General features: G+C 43.7%; 1 protein-coding gene across 4 annotated transcripts in view; it reads right to left on the reverse strand.

Annotated features, from left to right (window-relative positions):
- The window catches only part of SEPTIN7 (septin 7), a 73,422-nt gene that overhangs the window by 34,728 nt on the left and 25,815 nt on the right, over positions 1-12,879 (reverse strand). The window contains exons 2-4 of one of the 4 annotated variants that reach the window (XM_036738031.1): positions 12,323-12,327; positions 10,901-11,003; positions 689-795 (exon numbers count right to left, since the gene is read on the reverse strand). In XM_036738031.1, coding sequence (XP_036593926.1) covers positions 689-795; positions 10,901-11,003; positions 12,323-12,327 — 215 coding nt within the window. Of the gene's footprint in view, positions 1-688; positions 796-10,900; positions 11,004-11,330; positions 11,720-12,322; positions 12,328-12,879 lie in introns of those variants that run through there. The other 3 variants (XM_036738034.1, XM_036738033.1, XM_036738032.1) reach the window with 3 other exon arrangements.

Raw genomic sequence — 12,879 nt, forward strand, 5'->3', positions numbered from 1 at the left:
GTCATGAACCCTTTCACAGGCAAATGAAACCCAGGTAACCTTCCTCAGAATGCTTTTAAATGAATAAAAAAATTCACAGGATCACAAAGGGAACCAACTATACTGAAATATTTGTCTAATATTCAAAAACAAAGCCAAGTCCACGGGCTTCGAGCCTGCCACACAGGAACAAAGACGATTCCATTTACCTCCCTGGGCAATGTTTTAGCCACATACAGCAATGAATATGCTCATTACTGGATCACTAATAAATGAGCTTCTGGCCCAAAAGCCACTGGAGCTATTCAGAATGTATCGATGTCACTACAAAGTGAAGGCAAGATCTCGGGTTGAGGCCCAACACCGAAAACTGCTTTCAAATTCCATTCCTGACATTTCGCTACAAAATGCAAGTCAACTGGCACTTTCATTTCTACTAAGGAATTCTCTAGATGGAACCAGGAGAGACTTTTGACTAGAACCTACTATTGAAACCAAGAGGACTGGGGTCCAAAAGGCCTCAGGTGTGCAATTATTTGGTCAGACATCAATTAACAGAAGAACGTCACCACGCCCGGGTGGCAACTACAGCGGGTAAGAGTGTGAATGGTCCTTCAACATTGGGAATGAAACATTTCTCAGTGACAACAGTTTCTAGCTCTCCACAAGCTGGGTTGTTTGTGAGTAAAAAGAAAGCCACAGTGCCTACCTGCACGGTCTTTTTAATTCTATGTGAGGGGCCCGGGTACTCTGAAGAATACAAGTCTGTTAGGAATAATGAGTTGATTAGCGTTGACTTCCCCAATCCGGATTCTCCTACAAGGAAACAAAAAGCATATTAGTCACTTTACTATCACAAGACACCGTCCCTACATCTCAGGCAGGTCCACCATGAGGAGAGCACCAATCATGGCAAAGCCCCAGTGTGTGTGTCTGCCTAAGCATTCCAATCTGAAACATAAAAGATTTGGGGGCTGGGGAGTGGGAAGTGACTCCAAGTGGTCAGGACAGTTCTTCCCATAGAGCCAGGCAATCACTCCCTCTTGAGGTGACACTCATTCACTTGTTTGGATAACTAAAAGGGCGCTAAAATTGGCACCCTTCTAAGACCATCTACAAACTGTCTGTTGGGAGTCTAAATGTGAGCTCCTGCGGCACACAGCGGCCACACTGCTGGAGGGGCTGCCCAGTAATCTGGACTAAACAACAGCAAAGCAGAGAGCTCAAGGAAGGACGGCAGCCCGGCACTAGCTGGAAAAGAAAAGAAAGGAGTGGCAGAGTCGATGTCATCGAGCAGCCAAAGGGAATGAGCGCTTCCCAGAACTACTACATATCTGGGAGAAGTACTTAATGCAAAAAAGGACAAAAAGAGGGAAAAAGGAACGTCTCAAGTGTCGCTGTGCAAGACAGTCCCCACCCCAGAAGCTTCTGTTCTAACTTTCGAAAAACGGGGGGGGGGGGGGGGGGGGGGAAGGGCAGGACAGCTAGCAAGGAGGAAAAGAAGTCTAGGGCTCTAAATGAAGTGGAGCAAGGCCCTGTGAGGCTCCTGAAAAGCTGATTTCGGCAGGTAGTTGGTATGTAATCAGAAAACCTGAAAGAGTGCCCCAAGTTCCTAAGTCATCAAACGTCTGACAAACATTGTCAAGAGAGATGCTCACCAAGTAAAATGCCAGTGTAGAAAACAAACTCATCTGTAAGCCATCACAAGACAGAGACAGACAGAAGCAGGAGTGAGGAAGATCAGAAATCTAAGCAAGCAAATCCCAAAGGTCGAAAAAATGAAATTCAGGGAAGACAAGCAAGAGACACAACACAGTTTAAAAGGCTCCAAAAGGCACATCCACTTTTACCACCAATGCGAGTGCAGCTGCCACCCTCAATGTCTAAATACTCCTAGAAGGAAGACAGAAGAGAAACAGGAGCAGCAGTCAGACACTCGTGGATCAGAGATCTGTGGGTGAGCCCACAAATGTGAGGGTGTACAGCATCATCAGGTCATAGATTTCAAGTCAGAAGGGGCTGTCGAATCCAACCCCTCCACTTTAAAGATCGAGAAACCAAGATGCCATGTGATTCACCTCAGGTCACCCAGCCAATGATTATCTGAACACACACCTTTTGGGGGCCAAGGCCACACTCTCTATTCACTACACCATTTAGCCTCTAATCAATTCACAAGGTACTGGAGGAAAAGCTACCAAAGGTGCAGAAAACATCTTGAACCATATTCATTTTTCTTAAAAGGAGGTGTTAAAATCACTGGGTAAGGAACATGGGGGCTACTGAAAATATTCTACAGTGAACCCCCTTATGTTTACCTCGCTGCAATTTAATCAACAGACATTTGTTAAAACACTACGTGCCAGGGACTGTGCTAAGCACTGGAGACAGAAAGGCATCGGCCCTCCAAGAGTGTCCATCCCAATGGAAGGAAATATGAAAATGACTCCATCTGATTGGCACAGGCTAAGGTGGAGGCAATCCCAGAGAAGGCACTTCCATTAAGGGAGCCAAGGAGATTAAATGGTGGGAGTGAATACCAGACCTAGGCTGGGCAGAGTCTGCAGATTATGGAACCCCAGTTTCCTGTGTCAGGTGAATGAAAAGATGGAAACCCTGCCTCCTAAAAGCTCTCTGCCAACAAGGTTTCTCCTAGCCGCAAACAAAATTATTCAAGATTGATTCAAAGACACAACAGCAATAAGCCCGTTCAGGAACCTCAGAAGAAACATAAAACATAGGATTCCCAACAGCATCTCCTCCTTGCCCCCATCACACCTGAAGAGGCAGCCTTTCTTCTCACCACAGTATCCTCACTCAGGGCATCCCCCCATTCCTTTCCTCTCACTCTCCTCCCTCTAACGTCACCATCCCCAATGGTCTCCAAATCACCTTTTCTGATGTCTCCCGACATCTCTGTAGCCTCTTGCACCGATTATCACCCTCTTCTCATTTAAGGCTCTACGACACTGCTCTCCTGGCTTCCCACACACCTGTGTGGCTGCTGCTTCCCAGACTCTTTATCTAGGTCGTGCCTACTAACTGTGGGTATCCCCCAAGGCTCATTACTGGGCACTCTTTTGCCTCCTTTCTAGCTCCAAGTCATTATTACCCATAAATTCAATTATCTCAGTAATAATGGGAAACGTTTATATAGTGCCTACTCTGTGCCAGGCTCTGTTGCAAAGGGCTTGACATATATTATTTCACTTATCTTCATAATCACCCTTTTGAGGTAGGTGCCATTATTATCCCCACTTTACAGATGAGGAAACTGAGGCACAGAGCGGTTAAGTGACTTGCCCAGAGGCTCACAGGCAGTAAGTGGACTCAGATCTTTCTGCCTCCAAGGACAGCGCTCCACCCACTGGGTCATCAGGCTGCCTCAAGATTATAACTAGCCTGGCAATCAGGGGACTGACTTTCTCGTATTACTTCCCACCAGCAGCTCAGTGAGGGAGTGATCAGGAAAGCTCACCAAAATCTTCTCTATGTCAATTTTCTCAATTTCAAAAGTGGGAGGTCAGAACATCCAAGGTCCCTTTGAGCCAAGGACAGGCTTGCTTTTATCCTTCAAGCTTCTATTTTTAATATTGACATTTCCTAGGTCCAGAGAATGTTCAAAGGAACCCAAAACCCTCAAAGAGGATGACGAGCATCCTGCCATTTTACAGGTAAAGCTACTAAGGCCAGAGGTACTACAGAATTTGTCCAATCACCACCAGGACGATGAGCCAACCTTTTCACTGGACCACAGTTTCAAAGTATCCACTATTCCTCCATGCTGTTTTCTGCAGAAATAGCTGGCAGGCAAACTGCCACTATTTGTAACCAACAACTAAGAAAAGTTCAATTTTAGATAAACACCTCTAAATTCTTGTCCAAGGTAATCAGGCTGTCATAGATAAGTTTAAGCAGAAAAAGCCGACTTTTAAAAAGCCACAAATATTACTGAGCAATAGACATCTGTTTTTTTCTTATTAAATTTTATTTTACCAGAACACAAATACAAAATAGAGAAAAGAAACAAGAACAAATCATAAACTTAAATACTGAAACTTAAATATAAAAGAAAAAAAAAGCATGTCATGTGCATAGCAGAACATAGGAAAGGATTCAAAATATGTAACAATAAATTTTCACTTCAAGAAAGCCTGCATGATAAATACACCTTGTGTTGAGAGTTGTCCATCTTTTCTTTGCTTCCTTGTGTTTTCTTTTGTTCTCTGCTGCGCACTTTTTAACTTTGTTCTTTTTTTCCCCTCCCCCCACCCTCCCAGAAGGCTACAATATAATTTAGATATTCTTGATATATACATATACGTACAGATATATACATACACTTATACATATACACATGCGTATATAGACATATACTTTCCCAAACATACTCCACTCCTGATCTGTTTTTTGTTTGTACATATCTTTTGTTTCCTATCCCTCCTGCCTCCTCTACTTTACTTCTACCTGCTACATCTCCTTCCTATTACTTGCCTTCCCCCCTCCAAGGATCCCTCCCCCATCCCCCCATTCCCATTAATCTAAACTCCCTTTACCTATTCCCTCATTCTCCCCTCTAAAAATCCCTCCCTTGTCCTCTCCCCATCACTAAACCCCTACCCATTTTATTTCTTCTAAATGTAGAAGACTTTTATACTCTTCTAAATATATACGTATTCTTCCCGCTTAAACCCATTCCCGATGAACGTAGGTCACCAGAACTACCAGCCCTCCTCCCCATCTAAATCCTCTGTATCCTTTCTTCTTCTTGCACCTCTTTTATATAAAATAGTTACTGTTTTTAGTTATTTCTAAATGGTTTTACTTTTTAAATTCATATCATAGTCAGGTTTATCCCCCTTTGTTATAAGCTCGACAATTATCAATAAGAATGTTAGTCATACATTTTACATTATATAAAAGGTAAGCAGTCTGTCCTTGTAAATACCTTATAGTCAGTCTTTGGCATGTACCTTATGTTTTTCTTGGTTCTCATATGTTGAATCTTCTATTAAGTTGAGGATTTTTTTTAACAAAGTCTTGAAAGTCTGAGGGTTTGTCAAATGTCCATTTTTTTTTTCATTCAAGATAATACTGAAATTTGAAGGGTATGGTATTTTCGGCCGGAGCCCCAGGTCTTTTGCTCTTCGATACAGTGTGTTTCAAGACCTGCGGTCCTTTAATGTCTCTGCTGCTAGGTCTTGTGTAATTCTAATTGTGGTGCCATCATATTTAAATTGTTGTAATCTTGATAGTTTTAATATTTTATCCTTGATCTGGGGATTTTGGAATCTGACTATGGTATTCCTATGAGTTTTTCTCATAGGATCTCTTTTAAGTGATGTTCGATGGATTTGCTCTATTTCTACTTCCCTGCCTTGTTCTAAGGCTTCAGGACAGTTTTCTTTAATTATTTCTTGTATTATTATATCAAGATTCTTTTTTGATCATAACTTTCAGTTACTTTCAGATTATTTTTATATTTTCTCTCCTTGATCTATTCTCCAAATCTGCTGTTTTCCTTATGTTTCACTTTCTCTTCTATTTTTTCATTATTCATGTTTTGTTTAATTATTTCTTGATCTCTCGTGATTTCACTGGCTTCACTTTGCCCAATTCTCATTTTCAAGGTGTCATTTTCCTCCTTGAGATTCTGGGTCTCCTTTTCTAATTGGCTGACTTTCCTTTCATAACCTTCTTGTTTTTCTTGGATTATTTTTAGTTTTAGTTTTTAGTTTTTCCTCCATCTGTCATTTGATTTTTAAAGTCTTATTTTAAGATCTTCTATAAATTCTTTTCGGACAAGTGACCACATAACGTTGCTCTTCGGGGGTTTCTTTACTTCAATGTCCTCCTCTGAGGACGAACTACGGTCGTCTCTATTCCCACAACTGGTTTCTATTGTTGGATTCTTTCTGCTTTGCTTATGTATTTTTTTTTTGTGGTAATAACTTGATTTTTTTATAATCACCTCTAGCCCTGGGGTATGGGAAATGGTGCCTCTTGCCCCAGATCTTCAGTTCCCTCTAGCCTGGAACCAAAGCCAAATCTCCAACCTCCAAGTGTCCACAACCAGGGGCTTTCTGCCCCACTGCTTCTGCACTCACAGGTTGTGTGTTGGTTCCTTCTAGCCCCCACTGCTCTTCACAGCACAGCATGGTCTGGCATTTGTCAGGAGAGGTTCCCGCAATCTTCCTGGGCTCAAACACAGGACTCCCCTCACTATACTGGGGTAAAAAGTTCCAGTGGCTGGGGCCAAGGCAGCCTCTCAAACCAACTAACCCCAGGGCTTGTGGCTTGTTGGTGGGAACCTAGCCTGGAGGTGTTTACTCCTTGTCTGGACCAAAGCCAGTCTTGGGGTTCTTCTTCAGATCTTCTCAGACTGTCCCTGGAAGATCCTGGTTGTGCCCCTATTCTTCTTTGCCTCCACCCCACTTTGTTTGCCCTAAGGTGCTATTTTAACTCTTCTGTGGGGGAAAATCTTGAGAGCCTGGAATTTTCTGACCTGCTCCACCATCTTCCCAGAATCCTCTCCATATTTGTCTTAGAGATGAGTCACAGAAAGAACATTCAAAAACAATTCCTGTCTATTTTATTCTCTACATTGTGAAAGAACAATTCGTTTTTACCTTAGTAAGTACAAATCACTCCTCAAGAAATCTTCCAAACATGTCATTTAACTGCAAACATTTAGAATTTGGTTTAGCTCATTCATCACTTTCTTGGCTATAGCTAGGTGAATAAAAATACAGCAAGTTTTCACCTCAAACCAAAGTATTTAATAATTAAAGTGTGTCAAGAAAAGCCTCTCTCACTTAATAGATATGGGAACTGAGGCTGAGAGGTTAAACAACCAAAGCCAGGTCCAAACACAGAAGCAACACTCTACCCCGTCAGGACGTCATCATCAGGTCACTGGCGTCCTGGCAGGTGACTGCACTGCTCAGGGGTCTGAAAGATGTTCTTCTTTACAACGCTCTAAGTCTCCCCAGTCATTCTGGAGGGGATTCCAGTTCTCAGCTCCCACAAAAAGTGCTGCTTTGGGATGGCATGGCCTTGATTCCTTCCTCCCCCTTTATCTCTGGGCAAACCCGTCCCCAAAGTGAAGCTGCTCTCTGGATCCCCATACTGACCGATCCAACAGCCTTCGGTGCTCACCTAGGCCCTGTTCACTGCTGACCGCACTCTAGCCCATGCCCTCGGCCTCAAGGACATCCGGGACATCGGGCCCTACGTCCCCCATCAACCTTTGAGCTGTGAACAGTCCTCCAGGCTCTCTCTTCAGCTTGAAGAATGCAAAGAGGTTCACTCCAGGGACAGCCCACTCTTAGCTTTGCCCAACGGATCCCCATTTCTCCCACCCGAATCTCAGAGACTGTGACCCTTCAGTCCAACCCACCTATGAACAAGAACTATCACCCCCTGGAGCCCACCTAACCCATGAAGCCTCGAGAGCTTGAGGCCATCTCCCTGTCTCTGGTCTCCAGGGCCTCCTCCATCCAGTTAGCAAACCAATCTTTCTGGAGTGACAGCAATCTGATCATTCAATCAACTCCAGTGGCTTCTTCTCATCTCCCAGATCAAATAGAAAATCTTCTGCTCAGCATTCCAAGCCCTTCTCACACCCTACACCCATCCATGTACTCTGCAGTGACACTGGCTTCCTGGCTGTTCTCCATATCTCTCGGGACTCTCTCTTCACGCTGTCTAGAGCTAATCAGTGACAATTTCATGTTGTTTCTCCCAATGGAACAGAAGCCCCGGGAGGGCAGGGACCTATTTCATGTTTGTCTTGGTATCCACACCACAGACAATAGCTGCAGAAACTTTTAATTGTACCCAAACTGCTGGGAATTCTACCATCAGTCCAGAAGGGCTCAGTGCTGAGTTTCAGCCCAAGGCTATCTAGGAGCCCAAGGCTGGAAGGGGCCACTGAGAGGCCTTTAAAGGAACAAGTCCCAAGTTATCTGCCAACAGTCTGAAGCAGCAACACCTACTGACCAGAATTACTATGGGACAACTTCTAATTGGATGGAAAACCTATAGAGGCTATCCATCGGCAGGCAGGGTAGAGACAGGGAGCATACAGACAGAGCAGCTGGGCCCCAAATTAAGCAGGAGGAGGAAAGATAGCTGGCTGGCCTTTTGGAAATCTGAAGGCTCCTTTAATGACAGCTCAACTCAGTGTGGTTTTACGATCGTGTGATATGGGAACATACCAGTGTCCTTAGAATTGAAAATGAGTAAACAAGGTGACAATGAGGAGGTGCGTGCTGGCTCTGTATAACCAGGCAGGCACTTAGAAAAGGAGTGAAAGATTGCATCGGGGAAACAGGATCAGGAGGGACAAGTCCAGGGTCCTGCTGCTGTTTTCTCAACACCTCCAGCGAGTCAGGGGAGCCTCTACACTGACTGTAGGGAAGGACACAGACAGTCACACAGGATGGACAGGCAAGGCGACATTCAGAGTGAGGAGAACACAGATTCCATCCGAGTAACATGATACACGTGCTGAAAGAACGCTCTCTCAAACATCTCAAAGTGATCCAGCTCTGGGGCAGATGGCGGCCAGCGGCCAGAGCACTGGGCCTCAGCTCGGGAAGACCAGGGTTCAAAACCAGCATGCTGTGCCCCTGGCCAAGTCACTTCACCTCTGTCTGCCTCAGGTTCCTCAACTGTAAAACAGGAGATAACAAGAGTACCTGCCTCCCAAGGTTGTTGTGAGGACCCCATGATCATATCTGTGAAGGACACAGTGCCTGGCGTGTGACAAGGTCCAGCTCTCCTCCTCCTCCGCAGTCTCACTGGCTCCCCCAGTACTTACCACAGCCTCCCCCAATTCATCCTTCAAACCAGTGAACAGATGCTCATTAAGTCTATTATGTGCCAGGCACTGAACTAAGCACTGGGGATACAAAAAGAGGCACAAGGCAGTCCCCCATCTCAAGGAGTCCAGCATAATGGGGACATGGAAGACAGTGAAGAGAGGGGAAGCACCAGAATGAGGAGAGGCCAGGAAAAGCTTCCTGAAGATGGGATTTCAGCAGTCCAGGCACAGGGGGCACACATTCCCTCCAGCCCAGCCACCTCCCTGCAGGGAGGTCAAATGGCCCCCTCCTTCAGCCCCGCCTGGAAGACTGCCTCCTCCAGGAAGTCCCCTCCTCAGCGAGCAGAAGAAATAACTTCCCCAGGTCTCACCAAGCTCATCTCTATCAGGGGAGCAGCAGCGTTTGGAGCTATCTGCCCATAAAGATGGGCTCCAGGAGGCTATGAACAGGCACCCCCCCCCCAAAAAAAAAACTCTGCATCTCTCCCAGGTTTGTTGAATGAGCAATTAAGGCCCAGCTCCAATTCAATCTCATCCACAATGCCTTCTAAAACCATCCCAAGTGGAAATGATTGTTCCCTCCTTTAAATAACTTGTAGGAAAAACAGATGCCCAAGAAATCCACTTACTTATACCTTTGGGTTTTAATTCTTTCCACATATTTGTTTCCTCTTGATATACTTTAAACACTGATCCAGGTGTCTTGTACGTAGAAGGAGTTTCCTAAACACTGACCCATCATTCCAGGGCACAAGATTCTGTGAAAGCCTCATCAATGACCAAATGTAGCATCAGCAACACCTTGTGTTTCAGACTTGGACAGTAATTAATGCAAAGTGGTCTAAGTGTGCTCCCCGTCCTTATCAGGACAATTAGGCACCCATGAATCTAATCCAACAAGCATATTGAAGCAGCCTAGAGAGTGGGAGGGACTGAACTAGGTGCCGGGAAACAAAGACAAAACGAGCTGGGGCAGAGGGGAGGAGAGAGAGAGAGGTACAACATGGACAAAAGTTGTTGCTGACTCGTTTCAGTCACGCCTGACTCTCTGTGACCCCATTTTCTTGGCAAAGATACTGGAGTGGTTTGCTATTTCCTTCTCCAGTTCATTTGACAGATGAGAAACGGAGACAAATAAGGTGAAGTGACTTGCCCAGGGTCACACACAAGTAGTAAGTGTCTTAGGCCGGATCTGGACTCATGGACCCGCTCTATATGCCACAAAAAGAGGCCATCGTGCTATACAGTGTTCTTCCCATCTCTAAATAAACCTAACAAAAGACAAGATCAGCAAAGGCTCCCAGTAAGAGGCTCAGGCTTGGAGCTGAGCAGACAGCTTCAGGGAAGACAGGAGTTTAAGAGGAAGAGGCGAGGAGGACATTCATCACAGGCATGGAGGTTAGAGAGAACAGCCAATCGGAGGAAGCAGAGGGTCATCTGCCTGTAAGATAGAACCCATCAAGATGAAGAGGAGACAAGCAGCCTAGGATGGGAGGAGAGGGAGGCTAGAGGCCAACTGTGCTGGGCTGCATGGCCCAACTGATCTGACAACAAAAGGAATTCATTTGCTGTTCTTAATCAGGGGAGTGAAAGGGTCCAGCTTCTGGCCTGAGAAAGATCCTGTAGCTATGTAAAGAGAGATAAATGGGAGAAGGGAGATGGCAAGCCCAGAGTTCATCCAATCTGAGAGGGCCAGGAGAAAGGGATCCAAGGGCCTGAAAACTAGGCTTGGCATCCCTGAATGGGGACAAGGGGATGTGGAGGTGACATGGCTTTACCCATTCATGACCTGACCTTTGAGACCACCTCAGTACCCAAAGGGACTGAACAGGAAGTTCTTTCAACATCGATTTCCCTTTCTGTCTTCACCTTTCCCCCCAAACTCCCTCCTCACTGACAAATTTCTCAGCTAGAATGTTTTCCTTTTAAGCATTAGAGGAAATGCTGTGGAGGGGATTTTTATATTCATTAGATTGAAATAAATCTAAGTTGAACAGCTTAAAGAGGAGGGAGAGAAAGAGAACAAGCATTTATTAATCACCAACTACGTACAGGCACACAGCTGACTTTTAAATGACCAAAAAGACATCTTACCTACTACCATAAGCGTGAACTCAAACCCTCTCTTCACAGATTTTCTGTACACTTGATTTGGGAGATTCGCAAACCCCACATAGCCTTCAAGGTTCTTCTGTTGCTGTTTGTTGGTTTGTTTTGTTTTTAAAAGGAAAGGGAATAAAATTAGTGATTTAAAAATAAGTTCTAATGCTAAACATTTCTAATTCGCTTCCCTAAAGTGATTTTTGAAAATTACATAACAAATCATTATTCACAGCAAATCACACCAGCTTTTCATATCAAATGTTGGAGGTTAAAAGAAAGCACTTATTAGAAAAGAGCACCAACAGGCAGAGAGCTCATTGGAAATGTTACAGCAGTGAGTGATTGCCTAGAAAAACCTGAGGGGGGACGGGGAGGAATGGCCACAAAATTAAAGAGACCTCGCTCAGACCAATGATGTCACCTGACAGCCCTGAAGGTTAGTAACAAGATGATTTCGGAGGAAGGAACAAAAAGCAAGCTGCTAGAACTGGTCACATTTTTCAAATCCATTTGGAATTATTTTTGTGCTCCTTTCATTATCCAGTCACTTGGCTCACAATGGCTCACTCATCACAGGGCACTTCTCTTGAAATTGAGACTAGTCATAAAGGGAAATCAAAGTCTTAACGATTGTTTCCCATCAAACTGTGCAGGTTTTCACAGCCAAGGTCAAGTGAGCAGCTAAGCTGGGCCATGGCTGCAGGCTTGATGCTTCAGAAGATTCTGCTGCCGCCATCTTCAGGGAAATCAAATTTAACCAAATTTAACCAAGCTGCAAAGCCAATTTTATCTCAACTTGTTAAAAATCTTCAATCATCTCAAGTGGGTGCTTCAGACTGGAATTTGAATACTCCTAAAGGGTTAAAAAATAAATGTGATCTTTCACTTAGCCATCAGCCACCAGCTTTTCATCCTGGAGGCTTAAAATGACATCACATTGGTTAGCTTCAGTCTTAATGACCATATCTCACCAACTTACTGACATATTTCTCTAATGATGAGGACACATTAACTGTATTTTATTCTAAAATTTTGTGTCAAAGGGGCCCTAAATTTCCTTGCTATTATTCTACCCAGGATCAACACATGAAAATTCTAACTTCAAACCCGTGATTACCTTTCCTTCACTGCTGCAAAGGCCCTTTTTCCCTCGCAAAATTCACTAACAAACTTTACATCTAAATTTTCTCTCCAGGCAACATTAAATATCAGTTCTGCAAGGTTCTCATTTTGGGCTGTTGAAGAGTCTGTATCATAATTATGGTGCATGTCTATTATGTAGACCATGAAACTACATTTAAAATTTTTCCTCAGCTCAATTTTCAAACAATTTTACTTTTTAATTTATGACTTAAGTGGGGGAAGGAGAAAATCTATTGTTTATATGACTAAAAAATCATAGCAGATACTCACAGCTACTTTGTAGAGAATGTATTTCCATCATTCCAGCGTTCCAAATATCAAAGGAGTATTTCCACAAACGCACGGTAAAATGAGGAATTCCAAGGACGGTATGTTGCAAAGTCAGGCCAATTAGTGTAATCCGATGGAACAAAGCAAAAAAAGGGGAAACATGAAAATTACTTACATGTAATGAACAAATCGCTTAAACTCAATATTACTTAAGTGAATTACAAAACAAACTACAATTTCATCATCTACATATACATATATATACATATATACAACATAGCATCTTAATATTTCTCCTACACTCAACAAAAGCATAAAACACTAATTTTTATTTACTCTTCAAATGGCACAAAAATGTTGATATATTTTACAGGGGACCCAAACCGTGTTTTCTTTTTAAATGGTGAGTAGCTACTCTTCAAAAGGAAAGCAGGGGAATGTAATAAAAGGCACATTTTAAGCTCTGGAATATTCCAACAGTAGTTCCTGACACCCCACCCCCAGACAAAGAATCCTAGCACAATACTATTTTATAATGCCTGGATTAGACTCCACAG

Source organism: Trichosurus vulpecula, chromosome 9, assembly GCF_011100635.1.
Source record: "Trichosurus vulpecula isolate mTriVul1 chromosome 9, mTriVul1.pri, whole genome shotgun sequence".
In the NCBI taxonomy this organism is placed as follows: domain Eukaryota; kingdom Metazoa; phylum Chordata; class Mammalia; order Diprotodontia; family Phalangeridae; genus Trichosurus; species Trichosurus vulpecula.